General features: G+C 42.3%; 1 protein-coding gene across 12 annotated transcripts in view; it reads left to right on the top strand.

Annotated features, from left to right (window-relative positions):
• LOC135557538 (receptor-type tyrosine-protein phosphatase kappa) overlaps nucleotides 1-24,440 on the top strand; it is a 150,404-nt gene that overhangs the window by 31,776 nt on the left and 94,188 nt on the right. For all 12 annotated transcript variants that reach the window (XM_064990878.1, XM_064990877.1, XM_064990875.1 and 9 more), the window contains exon 2: nucleotides 19,541-19,663. In XM_064990878.1, coding sequence (XP_064846950.1) covers nucleotides 19,541-19,663 — 123 coding nt within the window. The remainder of the gene's footprint in view (nucleotides 1-19,540; nucleotides 19,664-24,440) is intronic.

The raw sequence follows: 24,440 nt of genomic DNA, 5'->3' as shown, positions 1-24,440 counted from the left end.
GTGTGGGGTCCTTGATAATGCAACAGGACTTCCTCAGGCACTGTTTCGAGTATATGCCCTGGAAGGCTGGAAGCACGGTCCCAATAATGTACTGGGCCGTCTTCACCACCCGCTGGAGGGCCTTGCGGTCATGGATGGAGCAATAACCGTACCAGGCCAGGCGATATGCCAAATTTCTTCAGCCACCTTAGGAAGTAGAGACGCTGTTGCACCCTCTTGACAAGAGTGGTGGTGTTGTTGGTCCATGTCAAGTCTGCAGTGATGTGGACGCCGAGGAACTTAACTTGTGACTCTCTACTACAGTCCCACTGATGTGGATCGGGGCATGTTCCCTCCTCATTCAACTTGTTTTGCTGATGTTGAGGGAGAGGTTGTTGTCATGACACCACAATGCCAGTTCACTTACCTCCACCCTGTAGGCTGGCTCGTTGTTGTTGGTTACAACTGTGGTGTCGTCAGCAAACTTGATGAACAGTAGTGTTGAACTGTTGTCAATGAACAGCATTCTCCAATGGTGGAAAAGTACCCAATTGTCATATATGAGTGAAAGTAAAGATACCTTAATATGAAAATGACTCAAGTGAAAGTCTTGAGTATACTACTTGAGTAAAAGTATTTGGTAAATATAATTGCTAAAATATACTTAAGTATCAAACGTATAAATAATTTCAAATTCCTAAGCAAACCAGGCATCACGATTTTCTTTCTTTTTTTAAATTTACAGATAGCCAGGGGCACACTAACACTTAGACATAATTTACAAACAAAACATTTGTGTTTAGTGAGTCCTCCATATCAGAGGATGTAGGGATGACCAGGTATATTCTCTTCATAAGTGTGTGAATTAGACCATTTCCCTGTCCTGTTGAGTATTCAAAATGTAACAAGTACTTTTGGGTGTCAAAGAAAAGGTCAAAAGTACATTATTTTCTTTCGAAATGTAGTGGAGCAAGAGTTGTGAAAAATATAAAGAGTGTACAGATACCCCAAAAAACTTAAAAAATAAATTTGAAAGTATTTTTCCTTACGTAATTTACACCACTGGCATTCTCACATAGGTGTTCCTCTTGACCAGATGTGTTACGGCCGTGTGAATAGCGATGGAAATAGTGTCCTTCCTTGGATCTGTTTGAGCGGTAGACAAATTGGAGTGGGTCCAGTGTGAGAGTTTTCCTCACGTCAGCTTCGGGGAACGAAGGCATCTGGTCGTCCGGAGCAGCGAGAGTCTTCTGGATGGCTCAGTATTGTCTGCCTCGAAGAAAGCATAGAATGTGTTAAGCTCGTCTGGGAGGGAGGCTTCGGTGGGCACCGCACAGCTGGATTTTCCTTTGTAGTCTGTGATGGTCTGTAGTCCTTGCCACATGCGATGTGAGTCTGTTCATTTCAAGTTTGAGCTTTGTATTGTCTTTTTGCGTCCCTAATGGATTTGCGGAGCTTGTACCTGCTTGCCTTGTAGGCATCGCCCGCCCCTGAGTCATCGGGTTCATTCTGCTGACGGGCTCTCAGTACGGGCTCTCAACATTGTACGGATATCTCCATTCATCCACTAATCTCTGTTAATCTCAAGAGATGATTAAGGTTAAATGTTTTTAAGAAAAGTACATTATCACTCTTAGAAAATAAAATATTCTGATCGTATAGGCCTAGACAATATCCAAAACAACTAACAATAAACTGAATTCATACATTTTCAGTAATTTTATTGTAAGGTCATGTCTTTCTACACAATACCACAAGTAAGTACTGACTCCCCCACTTTGAGTTGGAAAGTCCTGCTGAGAACTAAGGTCATATGATGGAGTGGTACAGTGTATGGGTCGGCCTGGTACGGCGCTGATGCAGAACTGGGGGAGGAGGATCACTCGACTGTCTGGGAGTATTAGCCTTCCCATGATGCTCTGTGAACTGGATCTGTCAGGAAGTGTAGTGGGCATGATTGTCTTCGCCCCTCTGCCCTATAGTGTCAGCTGCCTTGCTACTCTGGGATGTAGTTACAGTGATCCCGTGGTAGATGATCTGTGACTCAACTGGGAGAGGGCACTCAATCTGTGAGACCTCCTCTCTGTAAAGCCACCGTTACATCACTATGGTCAGTCTACCTCGCGCTTGGACTTTGCTGTAGTTTTTTTTTGTGTTGTTGAGATGTTTTAGTGCCTCCCGTGCAGTCATAGTTTTTCCCGTTGTCTTACGGATGTAGCCAGTGGCTGAACTGAACAGGTGAGGTTCTGGGGATAACAAACCTATTAGTTGGGTTTGATGGATGCCCTCATTAAGGCTACCTCCCATGGCTGTAACTCTACTGGCAAGGTGGCACCAGAGGAGAGGGAGGGGGGTGGCTATCCGCGTCCTCCTCCTGTGCAGAGTACAGTTGAGATACCATCAGCCTGGCTTAGCATTGTTGATGCTCCCCCTCCGTGATTATAGAGCCGTCCTGCAGAGGAGGCTTCTTATGAGGCCTGGGGTCACGTGTTTAAATGCAGATGGATAGGACCCTGTGAGCATTGGTCACCGTCACTTAGATCCCTGCCATTTGAAGACCCTCAGCCATTTTGACTTACCATTTTAGTCCATTGGTTATGCCAATAGAACGTTTTATAGAACGTTACCATTTCTAGACTTTTATCAGCAAAGCACAGTCACTGATCCCTGAACTGATGCGTAGCCATTTATTCCTATAATTGTATATTTTATATCAACATTATTTGAGGGCAAGAGACAGTCTCCGTGCCCTGCTCCAAACGCTGGTCCTCAACCCTGGCATGCCTGCCTGCCCAACCTGGTACTGTCCAGTGGGTGATGCGTGGCGTGGGGGCGGCCATATGGAGCTGGAGACGGTGAACAGGGGGTCTCTCCAGATGGCCTACAGCCTCCCCTCCACTCTCAGTCCCCTCCCCAACTCCAAGCTGGCAGACAGCAAATGGCACTGTCCACTCCAATGGCTCGGATGGCTTCACTTCACCAGAGGCACTTTCTCTGCCACAGGACCATTCCTCCAGGTGCCCATGCAGGCTAAATGTATTCAGATCCTACGCTCATTATGCTCATCAGAACGTCTTCCATTCACATGCTAAGTACAGGGGCATAATCTCAATGACATTATTATATTTCAATAGGAACAGAAAACGAAGGAGGAAGGGTTCCTTTTTTCACCCCCCCCTTCCGACTGAGCTCTATTGGAATGCATGCTCAGCCCATTGGATAGAGCAAGGAGGAGTGCGTGTGAATGGAGTAAGGAGGAGTGAGTCTGAATATAGCTTATTAAGCATAGCGTAGCCAGGTGAGGGTGCAGCCATAGTCTGGGAGAAAGGGAACATCTCTGTGGTTATTAGTGCATCACTGAACAAGGAGAAATTGAGGTCTCAACCTTTTGGGGGGTTTCTGTAGAAATGCTGGTGGTGACTTTGACCAGCCGTTATAGAGTACATCCTGCAGGCTTGACTGCTGGTTCAGCCTTGTGACAGCTTGATGTATTGATATCCAGCTCACTGAGAAACCATCACCACCACTGGCCCAGCGATGATGAGATGGGGATAAGAGGTTGATAGGTGCAGTTTGACTTCATTTCTCCTCGTATAAGCTTTACGGATATCCAGCCGTGGTGCTCACAGTGAAACCAGAGCTCTTATTTTGTCACTGAGGGAAAAACAATATACAGTAGGCTAGTTGTGCCGGGCAAAGCCAGACCTAGAGATGAATCTTATGTGACTGCACTAGCAACGCTCAGCTGTTTCACATTGGGCTGCGTTTTCCACGTGGTCAGCAGTCTTCTCCTCAAACTTTCAATAATTATCTTTTTTTTGGGGGAGAGTGCTTTCCTTTTTATATATATATATATATATATAGAATGTTGCATGGACTGTACCAACCACAGGGGCTACTACACATTACGGGATTGTTTCACTTCTTGACATTCCCACTTCATAATACGACGCTTAAAAAAACCAATAGTTTTATTTAAGGCCACTCCAGAGTCTACAGAAAACCCTACAGCTACTTCCTCGTTTACAATACCCTGTGCTCCAGCAGTTAAGCTACATAAGCATTCTCTCCCTGTGTCCGCAGCAGTCACCTCTTTCTGATTTGAAGCGCCTCCAGTAAATGATCAAATTGGAACAGGTGGACGTGCTATTTAATGACATTTCTAAGTGAGAATTTTCACTGAGAATCAGTCCATGAACACTAAATGTCAAACACTGCACTGGCCTTGTGTTAAAATGCCTATTTCTATGCTTTTACAGTGAGAGGAAAGTAAAATACATTTTGTTATCTATAATGAAATCGGGCTTCACTTTTTTATTTTTTATAAAGACATATTTTATTCAGCCCATTGTTCTTCCTCACCTTTTATTCAAATGCTAATTAGTAATCTGGGGGCATTTTTCCTTTCTCCATAGTATTGAGATGTACATTTTCAATATCACCCATGCAAGTGAATATTAACCAGTACTGTAGTGGTGTGCATGCACACTGTCTGAGAGGCATGTTCAGAACAAGGGTAGACATACACTGTCTCCTTATCTTCGACAACATCCCACGGTGTGTGTTTGTTCCCGCTGAAATTAACACAGTGCCAAGCAATTAACCAAGTGTGTACTTTGAACAACTGAATTGTTCATCCTGTGCATAGAAAACAAGCACCCACATGCTCTTCACTCTGAGCTCTCCAGTTCTCCAGAGGAGAGAGACTTCACGCATGGCCAAGCCTGGACACATTTCCTCCTCTGTGGTGTGGACAATTATGGAATGGACAATTCAGGACATTGTTTTGTTGTCATGTGACCAGGGGCTTGTCACCACTGTTCAATCGAATGCAGGCCAACTAGGGCATCATGCCCCTTGCTCCCATCTACCGGGAGGTGGATTGTCTTTCTTATATAGATACAGGGCCCTCTGTAGTTGTCCAGTTTAATGTAACTAATGAAACTGGACATTTGCCTTTGTGCTGCCAAGAGGCATGGGGTTTGTGTCTTCCTCAACCTCCAAAAAAACAAAACAAGCGGGTTATTTTTTTTCCTTATTCTGGATGCACTATGATTGGTAGTAGCAAGGAGAAGCTCTATAGTTTGCAGTTTGTTGACGTAATCCGAGTTGTGCTGATAACGTTTGACTTGCTATAATTTCATATTGTGTACGTGACTCTCTTGGGTGCCGCCGCTGTATGTATTTGAAGTCAAATGATTTGAAAAATATGACTGATTGAATATTTTTCTTCCACATTTGCAACGGATGGGAGGAATTCCTTTTGGCTTCATTTTTAGACCTGGTCATTGCCAGTGTCCTGTAGGGAAAGAGATTTGCAGAATTCTCCTGGAGCACGAGCTGGAATCGAAAGTGTGCTGCTTGAAAAATGAACAAAGACCGTTCACTGGGCTACACTGTATAAGAACAGCAGAACTCATTCGGCTATCACTGCGGGTTGCATTTGAGGCGATATAAACTGTGTGTGTGTGTGTGTGTGTGTGTGTGTGTGTGTGTGTGTGTGTGTGTGTGTGTGTAATGCCAGGAGGAGGGTAAATCCTTTCCAATAATGGCTAAGTGTAAACAGCTTTTTGGACTGAATGTCTAGCCCTCGGGTGGTTTCCTCTTATATCTGGGTTGTCCGTCAAGCCTCTGTGGCTTTCCTCAGGCAACTGGGCGATGGGGTTGCTTCATGCCTGGAAACACATGAAAGGTATTGGAGGCAGCAGAGGCTGTACGTGGAGGATTTTTTTACACCAATGCCTCCACAAAGTGTGCATCCCTCTAGCTGTGGCCTATAGTATTTACGTATGGATGCGTGAACATACATCCAACAAAATGCATTCTCCCGAACAGGAGCCATGGAAAGCCAGTAGAAAATGCTACAAAACATGTAGCAAATTCATAGTAATGATCCTAAATTATTTTCTTCCCTTTACTTATGAATCGCTTGTTCTAAAATGGCTTATCAGCTACTAATGTTTTTGGACTCAAGGTCAGGGTGAGGCTATTGAGGAGAGGCGTGTTGCCTCAGTGCCTCCACAGGCTATTATGATGTGGAGGGACAGCGCTTTAAAGAGAGCCGTGGTGCAGCTCACTTCTCAAGGGGTTTTGGGCCTGAACCAGACTCTTAATAGCACACTAATAGTACCCCTCCCTTTGGACATGGACATGCGAGGCGGACGGGTTGGGAGGGGGAGGGAGTCCCAGAACAACAGTGCCTCTGGTGACTAAACAAAGATGTCACGTCCTGATGTCTCTGTTTTAGTTTGGTCAGGGCGTGAGTTTGGGTGGGCATTCTTCTATGCTTTTGTTCTAGGTTTTGTATTTCTGTGTTTGGCCTGGTATGGTTCCCAATCAGAGGCAGCTGTCGATTGTTGTCTCTGATTGAGAACCATACTTAGGTAGCCTGTTTTCCCACTATGATTTGTGGGTAGTTATTTTCTTTTACTGTGTTGTTTCACCTGACAGGACTGTTTCATTTCTTTCATTCACTTTGTTATTTTTGTTTGTGTGTATTGTATTGTGTGTTCAGTTCTAATAAATTAACATGGACACTTACCACGCTGCATATTGGTCCGATCCTTCCTACTCCTCCTCAGACGAAGAGGAGAAACGTTACAGGAGAGGTATTGTGTTTTTCTGCCCAGAGGCTGTCTGCCCTTACCTGAATGTCTCACACACACTGAATGAGTCAGACCGGTTGGACTCATTTCCTAGTCTCACATTGTCATTGCACAATAGACCCCAGACGGCACTGCAAACTCCCTGAGCCACTCCCGTGCGCGGCGGCACAGTGCTGCACACGCCCTCAGCCAGTCACAGATGAGGGAGGGCTGACTTTCTAGCGTCCTCTCCTCCTGCTGTCGATTCTTGTATGTTAAGTGTAAAAGTAAACTATTTCCAGTCTTTTTTAATGACCGTCATAAAGTTCCTTCCAACTCGCAAACCTAATTTTACCAGGAATGCCTGGTGGCCTCGGATGGTTTTGAAAGCAATTTTTTTTCCTGTTTTCTCTGTCCCTAAGTGGCATTTGACCAAAGTTTAAACTGAAGGGGAACCAGCCCCTCCCCTTCTCACTCCAACCTGTATTGTGTTTTATATTATTTATTACTGAATCCACCCAAGAGGTCAGTAATGGTTTATATTACTGGGTCATGTTCATGGTTGCTGTAAAGGTTTACTATCATTTCTGATGTTCCTTTGCATTCATAACCCGCCCTCTCAAATATGAACATAATTTATTTTTCTGAAATGTCTAGAATTATGGAATGGCCCAACTGGCTCAGCCGTTGCCATGGAGCTTTATGTGTGTGTCTGAATGGGAACAAAACCGCTAACCTGTGGTCTGTTACATCAGTGTCCACTTGTTTTAAAACCCCTTGTGTTATCAGAGGTTGCTGATCATTGTTTAACTGAGGCTGCCTTAATGGACTTCCTGTCCTCGGACCACAAATGAGTGCACTGTAGCTGCTCTTGTCAAACCACGAATAAATAACTCCGCACCGCGGAGCACCAGCAGGTTGCTCGGCCCGGCCGTTATCAACCCAGCTCAGCAGCTCTGGTGGCGGAGCTGCCAGGTGTTTGTGTGGTGGAGATAGTGTCAACCTGGCCTGGTGGATCCTGGAGTGTAAGCCCTAAAATCCTCAGCCAGCCTGAAATCGTCTCCAGCTTAATGGCTATGGTGTGACCTGGCACCAACTCCGTCCCTCCGCTCCCATGACATCACTAAACTCAAAGTAGAGTTGAGCCCCTTAAAATATGCTCATGACTCAGGACATATGTTCGGACTTTATACTCGTGCACTCCACTAACGGGCGGTCTAAACCGGATGAGCGAGTATAGCGTCGATGCTATGACTGGTCTGTTGGGCTGCAATTAAAGGGATGAATCGGGAAATGAAGTTATGGGTGATATCAGATGAATTTAGATGAGTTTCCTCGCCACGTGGACGGTGTCTGGGAGATAACCACTGTGCGAGGAGAGACAGCCTCATGAGAAAGGCTGCACATCTATCAGACACTTTCAATTAATCAACAGAGTGTGGAGACTCAATTGATACTGTGGAGGGAGTGTATTAATTCCCTTTTGCAGGAAGATCATAGTGCCTGGGGAAAACAAATATCTAGAGCAAAGGAAATAAAGCATAAGCATGTTCATAAGCTAAATATCCATATTTACGGTATGTCAACCTCAGACGTGTTATTAACCTGCAATGCGAGCGTTTGCCGTACTTATTTTCTGCTGCGCTCGGATTGAATTCCTCTCATCCCACTGTCTGTTCCCACTATCCCCACCTGACCTTCATCTAGACGGGTGAACTCTAGGCTGTGCTTAAGTTGACGGAAAGTGTCATTAAGCCTTGCCTGCTCATGTTTAGAATGGGTGTGTGATTTTAGAACGGAGGTTTGTGGTGAAAGGGGCTTTGGCAGTGCGGTCCCCGGTGTGAGTGTCTAGGACCCCTGCCGAGCTCTGGACATTTTAAAGGCTTATCACCTCCTGCAGACGAGGCTGTGAAACTGCTGCCTGCTCGGGAAAACATCTGGTCTGGCCTTGGCGGGGACAATGCAAACCCTGTCTCTCGCAGCACTGTTTATTCGCTGCATTTATTGTGGGCCTCAATCTTTTTGTTAAATGGGAGTGGCGCCAAGTGAGTTTTGACTTGCTTGTACTGTGTCGAGGTTCAACTCAGTAACAATTACTTAATAAGTAATTTGTTTGGAGAGCAGAAAACAGAGGATTTTTCCTACACAAATATTTAAACAACAAAACAAACCACCTAAAAAAATTCTATTCAGCCGAACCTCTGGCTGCTAAGTATTCTTTTGACTTAACATCCCTATGTACAAAAAACAACTGACCTAGATATTTTGACCTCTCCCACAAAGTTAACCAAAGCCTCTAATATCTGCTAAGATCTGCTACTTTTAGTTCCAAAATAAACAAACTCCTTATTGTAAATTATTTTCTCAGACAGTCTAAGCATATTAAATGTTTGCTGTTCTGCATGCTTTCGTTCCAAGAATGTTAAAACATTTTTGTGTTCAACTGCTACCTCAAATGTCAACAAAAGGGTTAAATGGTAACTTGTCTTGAAGCATCACGGTTGGTTGAGGATATCGGAGATCCCAACACCAATTGGACTTAGTTAACTTTGTTTTAAATGGATATTGGCTTTTCTCAATGAGATTGAGCGGCTCTTAACGCTACAAAACATGTTAAACATGTAGTTGTAATATTTCTGTGTTACTTAATTCCATTATTTAACTTTTTACATTTGTGTGTATTGTTAGATAATACTGCACTGTTGGAGTTAGGAACACAAGCATTTCACGACACCCACAATAACATCTGATAAAAACGTGTATGCAACCAATACAATTTGATTCGATTTGAAGCACGGAAACCAAAATACCAAAAACCAACAACAACTATGTTTGAGTTCTTTAAATAAGTATTCAAATATGGTGCATGCAGTGGCACAGTAATTATCTACTCGACAATAGCTTGAGGGATCAACAGGGTTGGTCAGAGGTTAAAAGGCTCTTCACTCCACTTGGAATGGCCTCAAATCAGCCAGCCTAATTTCACCCTCTTGGCTATTTATTGTGCCGTTTTAATCCTAATACCCAACCCAGGAAACCATTTGACATTTTCAAACTGTGGTTGTTGTGAAGCTAGGTGTTCATGCTTGTATCCCAAACCAGTATTATTGTCAAATAGGCTGCTGGGCAGGGCAGGGATTACAGTTGTGACAGATATTGGGCCTCACAACAGTGGACGGCTGTTTAACTTGGCACATTTGGATCATGCTAGATTGTTTTCTATTTCCCCCATCTATCTGAGCTATTTCAAACACAGTGTTGGTTAAAATGGCCTGGTGAAGAAGACACTCCTAGAAGTCTTCTCGGATCCCAAAATTGAGATCCGATCATTTCCTACCCAATCCCGACAGGATCCGGTCATTTTAAATATCGACAGTACCAGTCAAAGGTTTGGCGACACCTACTCATTCAAAGGTTTTTCTTTATTTTTTTACTATTTTCTACATTGTAGAATATTAGTGAAGACATCAAAACTCTGAAATAACACATGGCATTATGTAGTAACCAAAAAAGTGGTAAACAAATCTAAATATATTTGATATTCTTCAAAGTAGCCACCCTGCCTTGATGACAGCATTGCACGCTTTAATAATAATTCACTGTATCACAATTCCAGTGGGTCAGAACTTTACATACACTAAGTTGACTGTGCCATTAAACAGCTTTGAAAATTCCAGATAATTATGTCATGGCTTTAGAAGCTTCTGATGGGCTAATTGACATAATTTGAGTCAATTGGAGGTGTACTTGTGGATATATTTCAAGGCCTACCTTCAAATGCAGTGCCTCTTTGCTTGACATCATGGGAAAATCAAAAGAAATCCGCCAAGACCTCAGAAAAAAATTGCAGACCTCCACAAGTCTGGTTCATCCTTGGGAGCAATTTCCAAACGCCTGAAGGTACCACGTTCATCAGTACAAACAATAGTATGCAAGTATCAACACCATGGGACCTCGCAGCCGTCATACCGCTCAGGAAGGAGACGTGTTCTGTCTCCTAGAGATCATTGTACTTTGTTGCAAGTGCAAATCAATCCCAGATGCTGGAGGAAACCGGTTCAAAAGTATCTATAGCCACAGTAAAACGAGTCCTATATCGACATAACCTGTAAATAGAATAGCCAGAAAATAGCCAGACTACGGTTTCAAATCAAATCAAATTGTATTTGTCACATACACATGGTTAGCAGATGTTAATGCGAGTGTAGCGAAATGCTTGTGCTTCCAGTTCCGACAATGCAGTAATAACCAACAAGTAATCTAACTAACAGTGCAGTTTGCAACTGCACATGGAGACAAAGATCTTACTTTTTGGAGAAATGTCCTTTGGCCATAATGACCAACGTTATGTTTGGAGGAAAAAGGAGGAGGCTTGCAAACCGCAGAACACCATGCCAACCATGAAGCAAGGGGGTGACAGCATCATGTTGTGGGGGTGCTTTGCTGCAAGACAGACCGGTGCACTTCACAAACTAGATGACATCATGAGGAAGGAAAAATATGTGGATAATTTGAAGCAATCTCAATCTCAAGACATCAGTCAGGAAGTTAAAGCTTGGTCGCAAATGGGTCTTCAAAATGGACAATGACCCCAAGCACACTTCCAAAGTTGTGGCAAAATGGCTGAAGGACAACTAATTCAAGGTATGTGGCCATCACAAAGCCCTGACCTCAGGCCTATAGAAATTTGTGAGCCAAACTGAAAAAGCATGTGTGAGCAAGGAGGCCTACAAACCTGACTTAGTTACACCAGCTCAGTCAGGAGGAATGGGCCAAAATTCCCCCAGCTTATTGTGGGAAGCTTGTAATGTAATATAATATTAATATTTTCTGTAATAATTCTATATTTTCTGCTATAATATTTTCTGTTGTTGAGCCCATGGCTATTAGTCTACCTCACACACAACATGAGCAGATTAACTTAGTCAAACATTATCTTTATTATAGACGATCAGAAATAATGTGTTTAAATCTGCATTATAGTACAACTTTATTTATTTTCAACGAAAGCCACACAACTAGAGCATAAATGAGTCACTCATCTTTATGCTGACAAATATCACGCTTGACTCGAGTCATTAAACATTAACAAACTGTTATTTTTAACAAAGAAAATACCCCAAATAAAATAGAAAAACAGCCTACTAAATAGGCCAAGCGTAAATGAATAAATAGCCTAAATAAACTAGCAAATTGAATAAAATAGCTCAGGTCTTAAAAATACGGGTGACCTTTTACCCCTCTGTATCCACAATGTGCATAAATGAGGCGAATACAAATGATTTGCCTGTCGGTTTTTCCTCCCTGTAATCGCTCTCATTCAGTTTCTTCTTCACATCAACCAAGAATAACTTAATGTTTCTGAAACTTGAACAGTTTCCTGTGCGTATCAAGAATGGTTCACCACCCAAAGGACATCCAGCCAACTCGACTCAACTGTAGGAAGCATTCGAGTCAACATGGGCCAGCAATCCTGTGGAACGCTTTGGAAACCGTAGTGAGTCCATGTCCCGTCGAATTGAGGCTGTTCTGAGGGCAAAGGGGGTGCAACTCAATACAAGGAAGCTGTTCCTGATGTTTTATACACTCAGTGTATAGATTATCACTTTTTCTCTCCGCTGCGTCCCCCTCCTCTCCCACAAGTAGCCCTAGTAGTAGTTTTACCCCACGTCACATGCAGTGGCTCGTTTTCATAAAGTGAATATGCCGTTTTGTCACAAAATGATATTGACACATTTGGTTTGATGAAAGCGGACCCACTGACATTAATTTAAATGTATGAAACTTGCAATTGTTGAGGAGCTAAACTATTCAAATATAATTTTGGATACCGTTGGTATTTCACATCTTGTCACACAGATCCGAGACCTGTGGCCACCAAGCTGGATGTGATCTTGGGTCGTTAATCTGGTTTGGGTAGAACCGTGAAGACCAGTGGTGGAAAATGTACCCAATTATCAGACTTCCGTAAAAGTAAAGATACCTTAATAGAAAATTACTCAAGTAAAAGTAAAAGTCACCCAGTAAAATTCTACTTGAGTAAAAGTATTTGGTTTAAAATGTACTTAAGTATCAAAAGTAAAAGTAATTTCAAATTCCTTATATTAAGCAAACTAGATGGCATCATTTTCTTGTTTTTTTAATTTACGGAAAGTCGTATTTTTACTTAAGTACTTTACACCATTGGTGAAGACCTCTAGACACTCTTCACCCAAAAGCTTTGAAATGCTGTGCAAAGGTGGATTGTGGCCGACCCCAGACCGAATCACACTCCATTATTTTGCAACCCCCACCCAGAAAGCTTTTTCTCTAATGTAAACACCTCTCTGAAATGAAGTTAAATGTCTTATACACAATGTGAGCGACCTTACTGGCCCCCTCAGCCTTTCCAAGTGAGCATTTTGGATTTGTTTGCGCTGAGGCTTCAGCCAGCATTTGCAAAGAGCAAGACCGGGCTGGAGACGTACTGGGGTTATGCCATCAGACAAATGCTTATGGAAAGGTTCTTTTCTCCATATTATGGATCTTTATTACTATTCAAATCTTGACATTTTCCCGTTTCTCGAAAACGTCTGCCTTATTGTCTCCCTGTGGGGGGAAAAAACAAAGAAAATGTGCAGCCCTCGCTGTTAGATAAAGCTACAGAGCATTTCAAACCAGGAGGAGAGCAGGATCCACACAATATGTGTCCAAGAACACGAGAACAGTGAAGCCCACACTTTCTCTATAATTATACGCTGCTGCCGGTTCACTCTCCTTTGTTCTTCATAACAGGCTGCGTAATAGGGGTGGAGGTGTTGGGAGGGACAGGTTAACCGAAGGAAGAGACATCCTGCAGAAACATGCACAAAGCAACTTTTCAGGATCTGAAGGGATAAACAAGGGCTATGGGAGACGGGTGCTTTGTTTTAAAAGATGTGAGGTGACTGATTGGGACCGTTATCATCTCTTCATCAAGTTGCCATCTCGATGCCGTCATTTCCCGAAGATGTGGCTGCGGTTGAAGTTCCCTGGTATTAATAAGGAGTGGGCTTTCTCCAATAGAAGCGTGTGTTCTGTCACAAGGTTGTACTTTGTGAGAGAGGATAACGGCAACCCTACACTCGCTGTCATCCTATCTGGCTTAATTTAGTTTTAAAATGTCTCCCACAAGAAACACCTCATGTTTAATTGGAAGACTAACGCACACAAATGGGCTGTTAAAGATTGTCCAGCAGATCATTCCGTGTAAAGCACTCATGAACCCAGGCACTTCCAGAGGGCCTGTTGGTTTCCAGTTACAGCTGCTTATTGTACTATTATAGTATTCTTCTTGGAGCCAGTTGGCTTAGGGGTGCTGAGGAAGTGAGCTGTTCCCCCTCAATGTCCGCTGTGAATATGTTCACATTTCTAACCCCTGAGAGAATAACCTTTTTTTTCTCTCACTGTAATATAGTCAGAAAGCTTTCTCACTCTCTCTCTCTCTCTCTCTCTCGCTTTCTCTCGTGTGATTTGTGACTTTCTCTGCCATCACACCACTCTTTTTTATTTTACCTTTATTCTGGGGATGTCACTTCCTTTGGAGCCTATCAACCCATGGCGAGGTTGGTTTCATGGCTGTTCTCATTGCCTCCCTGCAGAGTGTGCACTGTGAGGTTCGGAGTTGACTACAGCTGTGAGCCTTCATTGGCCCTGTCACTGTCAGATAAAAGTGAGTTTGACTCTGCGGTGGCCATGAAGGCCCAGGCCATATCCCACTCCTCCTCAGTGATGGTGTCTGAACAGGCCTGGCCAGCACTCTGCCTTACTAACCGGGAGAAGCCGTAAGCTCACTCCCAGCAGGATAAGTGGAAGCATATATATATGTATTAAATGCGTGCAAACAGGGATGGATTTAGTGGATTTTGGACTTCACAATCATCCTGCCAACACAAGGGGAATCAGAGGGGGAGAGCTGAGGAGCTGAAAGCGGTCAAACATTTGAAAAAAATAGGTGCTCATTAGTTAGGATGCAAACAGGCATCATGTTAACAGTGAATTAAATCTCCCGATTCAGCTGAAACGGAGGGTGAAGCACTGTGGCCTGTCTTGCAGCTAATGCTACAGGGCTATAGAGGACGAAAGGCCAAAAGAGAAACAGGGCTTTTTTTTGGGACAAAATCTTTAATAGGGTTTCATTCATGGGTTTTAATTGGCATTTTCTTTGGCAGTGGCGTAGAATTCCTTCTTCATCTCTTCCCCTGCATAATGAATTACTGCCAATGTCATGCTCTTGTTTAACAGAAGCGAGGTGAGGTGTGCTCTGCTCTCCCTGCCTTTATCTGGGCCATCCTTTTGATGATGTCAGCTCTGCACTCGTAGTGCGCCGAGGCTCAATGACCATATAGTGCATATAGAGTAAGCATATTGTGGATGGAAGAAAAATGAGGACTTGTATAATTTCTAAGCAATTTCACCTTTTCTCATGTAAAACAGGGGCAGCAATCAGGATTTGATAAAATAAAATAAAAATACTGCCTTTTTGGTGTTTTCAAAGTCAGGCACTGGGCTTTGGAGAGTGTTTTAAAGGAAGATTGATTCGTGTACAGTTTTCAACTTTTTGTTAGGTTGACTAAGCCTTTTCACTGTTTTCATGGCGCAGTCCTGAGGTATGTTTTGTTCAAAACAGCAGTGAACTTCTGTTTTTTGAGGTCAACATTGTTTTTGGAATGTTGCAATTGTCCAGTTGACAGCATATTGACCCCACTTTGTGATACCATCACATTAGTATAATTTTCAGTATCCATATTTAGTGTACTCCATGTGATTGTAAGGGCTTTGATCGTAGTTGGATCTGACAAAACATTCTACCATGACTAACCCTCAGTTGAATCTCTGTCATAATTATTCAGAAGAACACTTCAGAGCTGATTTGTTCTCCTCTATCTAAATTAGATCATTATTCATATTTTTCAATGTAGTTCAACAGATTTTTATGATTGATTGATTTTCTGTTTGCGTTTTCTACACTTAGTTGGCTTTCTTAAACAATTATTTTGTAACGTTTTTAGTAAGCTTCATGAGCATTCTTGGCCTCGCCAAAATGTATTGGTTTCTGCACTTTCGGTACAATGACTTGGATTTCTTGTGTTCTAGCCATGGTTGAATAATCCTTGACCACAAGAAACCGACTCCTAGTGTGTGTTTTCCCACCGGCTCTCTCTGGTCTAGACAGTTGTGAAAGGTGTGTATTCCATTGTACACGTGGGCATACCTTTTGAGATATATTATTTAAAGTGCACTTGCTTGTGGAAAAGATGCTATGCCACTTATTTCCTTCTCAGAGCTATAATGCAGATCAATAGTCATTTATCTCCAAAAGCAATGAAAAGCCCGTCTGAGTGGGAGAGCTATATATCTCGTCCCTATGTTAATGGGAAATAATTACAAGATGGTTGACGGTTTCACTGAATGTTTCCCAGTTTGGCTGAACCCTGCATTTACTTAGTCCCTTTAATAGGTCCAAAATATGTATTCAAAATAATGAGGCTTTTATTACATTGTCCAATAATTGCAAGCAGTTTGTTCCTATATCCCTCACACAAACTGCGCTGAGCGGCTATAGTTCATGTATGCGTTGTGATAGAGTTGTTAACCCACTTTTATCAGGGATATGAACAATGTTCGCCCGCGAGGTCTATCAGCCACAATAATTATTTTATTATGTAAATGAAGCACAAACTATTGTTTCATTAGCAGACTTCCACATTTGAGTCCTCAGATTAGTATGCAAATCATCTCGTCGGGGTCCTTGCAGGCAGAGGGGATTTTTACAACTCATTTCTTCAGCGGCTAGTTGTTATCTCGCTAATAATGCAATTATAACACCACTGACCTGTGTTATGTGTGCTTGCATAAGCAATGCCGAGTGGCTAGGTGACTATCATTGAAAGGCTTTGTTTTACCCTCATCCGTGACTAACGTGTTTTCTACCTGAGCTTTGTTCGCCACTGCCGACGGTCCAAACTCAGTTTTGTCATCTATGCATAGTCACTTTCACTAATCCTACACGTACATATTACCTCAAATAGCCCGACTAACCGGTGCACCCGCACATTGACACCGTACCGGTACAACCTGTATATAGCCTCGCTACCATTACTTTATTAATGTTTATGTCATTTTCTTTACTTTTCTATTATTTACCTAATACTTTTTTTTGTTGTTTTTACTTAAAAACTGTGCTGTTGGTTAAGGGCTTGTAAGTAAGCATTTCACTGTAAGGTCTACCTTTTCCTGTTGTATTCGGCGCACGTGACAAATAAACATTGATTTGACATGGTTGGGCTATATTTTGTGCTCTTGGAGTTTTTAGTTAAGTGTCACTGAATTAAACGGAAAACAACAACACTTCTCGAGACAAAGATGATAAATGCTTGAAAGTCTACCAGAATACCCAGGTCAGAGATGCACAGGTGCCAGGGACTGCCAGACTGTCTGTGTGCGTGCGTGCAGATTGTGTTGTGGGGTGGCAGACTGGTTTTCCTGGCAGAACAAAGGAGAGTGGAGAAGGTGTTTGCTAAGACGTGGGCTGGAGGGTGGCTCTGCTGCCTGTGTGTGTGGGCAGACAGTTTCACACACATTAGTCCCTCAGTGCCATGCATCCAACAGGCCGTCTCATCTCCCTTTTCATGGAGAAGTCAAACTCACTACAACCTATAGTACTCTCATAATGTAGATTAATGCGCGGGAAATGTAAACTCATCCAGAAGAGGGACGAAATGATTGTCACTAACGGAAAATGTAACATGGGTTTATATACAGACGTTGAGTGGAGGTATTTCTCTGAAATGTTATAGCAAAACTGCACATTCCATGTTCATGACTGAACCAGTTTGTTCATGGGCACTCATGCGTACACTGCAGTGTTTGCTGAGTTTATATGTCCTGCAGCCGTTTTTAGGTTGTACTGTATTTGGGAGAATTGTGTTAATCTCACTATTGGTGACATTAGGCTGCAGTGACGGGGTGAAGTGATTTAACAACTACATTCAGGGAAAGATGTAGGTATGGCAATGTAAATGGCGTTTCTGTTAAGAGAAGTAAGCGTCACATTAATGTAACTCCTTGTGGTAAGCCTTCTCCAGTTGCTGGGAGTAATCTAGACCATACCAAGGCCTCTGTCACATTCACTAGGCGGCAGGAAGAGGGACTCGCATGTTTTTGATGTAGTAAAGGAAGCCCTGGTGCAACAAGGGCCTTATTTTGTCAGTTGCAGCTCTTCAGATTTGCATATTGAAGCTGAGCAAGATTGGTAGAAATGGAAGGATATTCTTACAAGTGATAAATGGTTTTCGGTGCTGCAAGGCGTTTGCATTTGCATGTATTTGATCTACGGTAGCTGTCCAGTCACAAAACAAGCACGGGCTGTGTTGAGTCATCACCTTCAAAACTGGGGATTAAACAGCTTTAAGTTGACAGAAAGTTAATAAAGGCATATTTCGGAATTTTGGCAATTAAGCCCTTTATCTATCTACTCCCCCAGAGTCAGATGAACTCGTGGATACCATGTTTATGTCTCTGCATTCAGTTTGAGGAAGATGCTAACTAGTATTAGAGCAATTGCTAACTAGCATGCTAATTATTACCATGGACTTCCAGGCATTACCATTACGCTATTACGAAACTACCATACTGGACACAGACATACAAATGGTATCTACGAGTTCATGTGTCTCTGGGGAAGTAGATAAAGGGGTTCATTGCCAAAATCCCAAAGAATCCCTTTATTTCTGTATCACTCAGTCAGTAATGTGATTTTGCTCTCTGTCAATGTTAAATTCCTGTATTTACTCAGGATATGTTGTCCAGGGACACCCTGTCTGGAAGTGACTGTAGTTTGATTTGTTCTCAATTCTAAGATGTGGCCTAGTCTATGTTTTGGGCTTATTCCACCGCGCTTGAATTAACCATTTGAAATATGAGTCAACTGCAATACAGAGTGCCCACTTGATGTTTCCTCTGTAATGACTGGTGTTTGTGTTCAATGTAGATGCTTTTGAGGTTATGCTATCTTAGAAAACACAGTGTATCATCCTGTGGGGGATTTGAATATTATTTATTTTAGCTACAACCCTCTGGTAGCCAGTGTTAATTAGCATCTACCTTTGTCCTGGAATTAAAATGCAAATTATGATATTTCTGTGTGCCATCACTCAGAGGTTTGAAAGATCAGCGGTTGTACCCAGATAGGGTGACCTTTTTCCATTTGTGAAGAACTCTCTCTTGGTAATGAGCAGAGAGGTACAGGTCATTTATATGCGCCTTTCCGGTCATTGGGATTTTAACCTACAATTAACCGTGTTCAAATTTGACCATTAAATATAGACCTGGCATTTCATATACATAGCTTGCTAGAAAACTCAAGAGGAAGAATACTGCCGAACACAATCCCTTTTCTCTTAAGACTGAGAAGCTCTTTCTCAACAACCAATAATTCATCCAGAGGACCTGGAATGAGTATCTCCTCCCATAAGTCACCAGTGACCTCAGGTGGAATTGGCTACACGTATTAGGCACCCATGTCAAAGTCATTAGAGGCCTGTCTCTCCTCTCTGCTCCGGTCAGGCCCTGTGACATGTCGACTTCCAGGTAGGGCCTCAGGAGGGCCTTTGTTTATGCACACCATCTCACAAATGACTGGCTCTGAGTTAAGCCTGAAACTGAACAAGGGGAGTGCTGTGTGACTGAGCTGTCTGGTGGCATGGCCTCCTCTTGCCTACTCAGTTGTCAGATCTTAGCACATGCTGCATTGCCCAATGGAGGAGACTCTATCTCGGTAGGAAGGAAGGGGATAGAAGGCCTATACTGCCCTGGCTGGTGATCAGAGGTACCACTGGGCTCAGCTGTTGCAATTGGTGGTAATTCATTAGTAAATGAATAAAGGGCACAATGTTATTAACCGGCCATATGCAATTAGCTGAAAAAATGACCTCGTGTTTTTCTCTTTGTCCTTCCAGGTGGCTGTACGTTTGACGATGGCCCAGCCCAGTGTGACTACCAGCAGGATCCCTACGATGACTTTGACTGGACCCATGTCAGCGCACAGGAAGTGCCATACTTATCGTCTGAACTACCTCAAGGTGAGACTCTCTGCCACCATGTCCACGAACCTAATGGACGCTGTCCCCTCCCTGCAATGTGTTAGCAAACATGACCAAGGCCACTACACCAGGTACCCAACACCTGCTATGTAGAAAAACTAACTTTTTTAGACTCATTTTTCTCCCCTCCAGTGTAAATGCCAACAGCTGAAACAAAAGCAACACAGTTAACTTCGCCCTGCACATTTAGCCACAAATGTAATCTATTTAGTGCTTCCATCGTAAAAACAAGCGACAAAGAATATTGGGCTAATGTGTAAACTCACTAGAGTAAGTGGAGGAGCTAATGAGGGAACTGCAGACAGCTGCTCGTTTCAGAGACAAGGAAGGAAGGTGAAACGATGGATAGTGTCGTGTCTTTGGCTATGCCGGATTAAGTGACATGACATGCTATTCTATAAAATAATTTTTCCGTAATTAATATTACCTGATTGAGCTAATCATGTAAATGTAATTACTAGAGAGTCGGGCACCACAAAATAATATTTATAGAGCTGTTATCTTCCGAATAAACTCTTAAAGACCTAGTAATATTTTACATCAATAGCAGTCAATATTAATCGTCATCTTAATTCAGTCTCATCTGAAAGTTGTAAATTCTTGGTTATCTGCACGAACCCTGGCTAACAAGTTGAATCAGTAGTACAAAATTGGGTTTAATTATTTATTTACTAAATACCTAACTAATCACACAGAATTACACATACACATATTTAAATCATAACTTGATTACAAATTACGTCATAAAGGAAAACGTCTCTAGCGGACGGAACACATATGACAGCTGGTTACACAAAAGAAAAGGGGCTGGGTTTGAGTGAAAGAGTGGGAAGACTGAGGAACAAAGGGCGACGCTGTGCTATCGTAAATACAGCATCTTATGCATTCTAAATTACCGCCCATTTGGAAAAGGAAAATGCAATAAATATTTACTCTGAGCTGCGCTTCGGTAGGTTGGTGGTAGATGGAAGGCCGTGTTGCCCAACCGAGTCCTTTGTCCTTTGAAGAATGTCTCTGTTGGTAAATTGAATATGTTTGTAAAGTGGCTGTTCCACTGGATGTCAGAAGGTGAATTCACCAATTTGTAAGTCGCTCTGGATAAGAGCGTCTGCTAAATGACTTAAATGTTAAATGTTAAATGTTGTGGTAATACGAATACAGTGTGTGGTAGACGGGATACTCTGTTTGTTCCTTCCTAACCCTCGTTTGCAGCGGCTGTTGCGTAGGAGGTATCACAACGGCTAGGAGGTATCACTTCTGTAGTGAATAAGAGTTCAAAGTTCATACCATTCTCAATCAAAGCTCACGCTGATGTTGGCTTCGTTCTGTCGTTATTATCTGAACCATTCTGACATCGGACCGTCGTCCTCACGTATATTGTCGTCAAGGCTTTATATAGGAAGGGAGAGGAGGGCGTGTTTGAAAAGTTGTATAGCCTATGTCCCTTCACAGGGGCGGGCCACTGATTGAGCAGAGCCCAATCTTATGAAAACCCAAATCTCACATTTTAGAAGCTAAAATCACATTTCTTCCCATCACAAATCATTTCATATTCAAACATTTAAATTGAACAACAATTCCATGTGAATCCGATAACTCTGTGTAGACTTTCCACTGTAGAGTTTGTCATCTTATCATTGATGAGAATGTCTCAGATGACAACCGAACTGACATCATATTTATTAAGTACCACCACATATGTTCAATTGGTCAGATAACCAGAATATTGTTCATTTCCCCCCACCTTCTAATGTTCCCAGAATTTCTATGTTAACCAAGGGTTTTGCAAATGTAACATCAGTAGGGTAGAGAGAGAGGAAAAAGGGGGGAAGAGGTATTTATGACTGTCATAAACCTACCCCCAGGCCAACATCATGACAATAGGTAGAAGGAAATTCATTTCAGGGCCTTGCGTCTTATTCTCCATCTTTGTTACTACCCCAAAATACAGTCTTAGTTCCAACGTTTCGCAAATTATAAGAAAGAAATAAGTAATTCAATTTCCTGAGGAGAGAGAAAAAGCTTTGTGCTCGGGAGCAAAAAAAAAATGTATATTTAGGTTTGAAGACTGTCCGACACAATTAAGGTTTTTCACTAAGATCAGGCAAAGCAGCGTGGTAAGTGGAGACGTGGGCCCTGTGACCTTGTCCATTCACCTCTACACAGCTTAATCACTTGTTTTTTTAGACAGGATTGATATGGGTAGGAATTTAAAGCATTTCACTTTCAGCAAAATTTCCCAATTTAGTAAGAAATTAGGTAATTAATCATGCAAGGGAACAGAAAAGGTCATCAGCAGATTATCTGAAAAAGGTTGTGTCCCATTACAATGTTACACAATGAGGCGGCATTTGTCTGGCCCAAAAATGATGGCTGGGTACTTTGTTTTTTACTGTAAGCTATAAAAATAAAGAGAGTCGCACTCTCTCTCTCTCTGTATATAAACTCCCTGTTATTTATTGGGTAAACCACCAACGTTTCGGCATCACTTTGCCTTCTTCAGGGTGGCACTTTTTATGACACGACTTGACCGGAAACCAGAGGTATCTGGTTTAAACTTATTTTGAAATATTTACATTGTCTTTTGTGAGGTAAGAAATTAGAGGAGGATTATTATGTGCTAGAACTACATTGCACTTGTAGTGTTTAACCTCTTTAGGGTAGGGGGCAGCATTCAGAATTTTGGATGAAAAGCATGCCCAAATTAAACGGCCTGCTACTCGGGCCCAGAAGATATGATATGCATATAACTGGTAGAAAACACTCTAAAGTTTCCAAAACTGTTAAAATTGTGTCTGTGAGTATAACAGAACTGATTTGGCAGGTGAAAACCTGAGAGAAATCCTTTCAGGAAGTATTTTAGATTTTTTGTTGTTTTTTTTGTAGTTTTTTATTCAATGCCATTACAGTATCCATTGACTTAGGACTCAGTTTGCAGTTCCTATGCCTTCCACTAGATGTCAACAGTCTTTAGAAATTGTTTCAGGCTTGTATTCTTATAAATGAGGGAGTAAGACTAGTTGAATGAGTCGACGCTGACGTGTCACAGAGCTTTTTCATGCACAATCCCGAGAGAGTGCATTTCTTGTTTACCATTTATATTGATGACGTTATTGTCCGGTTTAAATATTATAGTTAATTTAGGCTAAAAACAACCTGAGGATTGAATATAGACATCGTTTGACATGTTTCTATGAACTTTACTGATACAATTTGGATTTTTTTGTCTGCCTGTTTTGACTGCGTTTGAGCCTGTGGATTACTGAAGAAAACGCGCAAACAAAACAGAGGTTTTTGGATATAAAGAGACTTCATCGAACAAAAGGAACATTCTATTGAGTAAATGAATGTCTGAGTGCCACCATGTGAAGATCATCAAAGGAAAGGGATTCATTTTATCTCTATTTCTGAGTTTTGTAACTCTTCTGCTTGGCTGGTTACTGTTTGTAATAATTTGTCAACTGGGCTATGTTCTGGGCTAGGTATGCTTTCGCCGAAAAGCATTTTATAAATCGGACACCGTGGTTGGATTAACAAGAAATGAATCTTTAAACCTATGTAAAATATGTTTTGTTTTCTGAATTTTTAGAATGATAATTTCTGTATTAGAATTTGGCGCTCTGCAATCTCACTGGATGTTGCTAGCGTCCCACATACCCTAGAGAGGTTTTAACAGATGGCATGAGAAAATCACAATAGCATTGCCACATGTCAAACACTGATAGTTCTGGCGCTGAGGAGATTTTGTCTTTGCTGTGTCATCCTCCAACAATGTTTTTTTGTTGTTTTCATTTGTTCCTTGGTGCCAGTTTACTGTATGTCAGTTATGATGAATTACCGAGTTTTTCAGGTAGAGATGGAACGGCGAACAGTATAGCAGATGTTCCTTTTAATCTAAAGAGGAGGGATGAGATTCCATTCCAATGGGAATTAGCTCCATTAACGGGCCTCGCTATTGTTTGAAAACACACAACGGCAGTGATAATGAAATAAAGTGATTGCTTCATTGATCATGACTTCAAAAGTGAATGAAAGCAGATGGAATGATTGTCTTGTGAGCGGAAATAAAGCCTTACCTTTCTATAAATCTCGTCTTGGAAAGGTTAGGAGGGACCCGTGTACTGACTAAGTACAATATAGCTGAGATCCTCCATTTTAATGGGTGAAAGGACATGGGGTTGACTGCAGGGCCACTCTCTACCCCCCCCCCCTCCATAACAAAACAAATAGAGCTCCAGCATGATTTGATCAGCCTCCAATGTTTCCCAGCTAGCAACCAGATCCCGCAAATGGAATAAAGTAGCTTAATATACTTTCTCAGCCAGGGAGGATGAAAAGCAGACACATCAGGGAGTTTCCATGACAAGATAACAAGTGCTATTTACCCTGCAGAAACCTCTCCTCCCGTTCCTTATCTCTGAAACCATGTTTGATTGACATTTTGGGAAAGGTTCAGTCCAAGAACACTTTTCTAAACGGCATTCTCAACACTGTAGAACAAATGCTTGAGACTCCCTCGATCAATATTCATTTGGAGCTGTGCTTATAATTTGGTCCTGGTGGGGTTAGGTTTGGCTCAGGCTTGCTTGGCCCAGTGCCAGTGTCAGGCCCTGTTGGTCTATTAAGCCTCCCATTGGAAAGGCTGAGTGGGTGTACGGCACTGACTGCACCAGTGTGTCAAACCTCACGCCTCTCTCTCTGAGTACCAGTGCTCTTGGTTAGGCATACACCTCTCCTGCCAATCAGTAGAGGCTGA

Source organism: Oncorhynchus masou, chromosome 16, assembly GCF_036934945.1.
Source record: "Oncorhynchus masou masou isolate Uvic2021 chromosome 16, UVic_Omas_1.1, whole genome shotgun sequence".
In the NCBI taxonomy this organism is placed as follows: domain Eukaryota; kingdom Metazoa; phylum Chordata; class Actinopteri; order Salmoniformes; family Salmonidae; genus Oncorhynchus; species Oncorhynchus masou.
The sequence above is the reverse complement of the archived record's forward strand: the minus strand, read 5'-3'. Positions and strand labels throughout refer to the sequence as shown.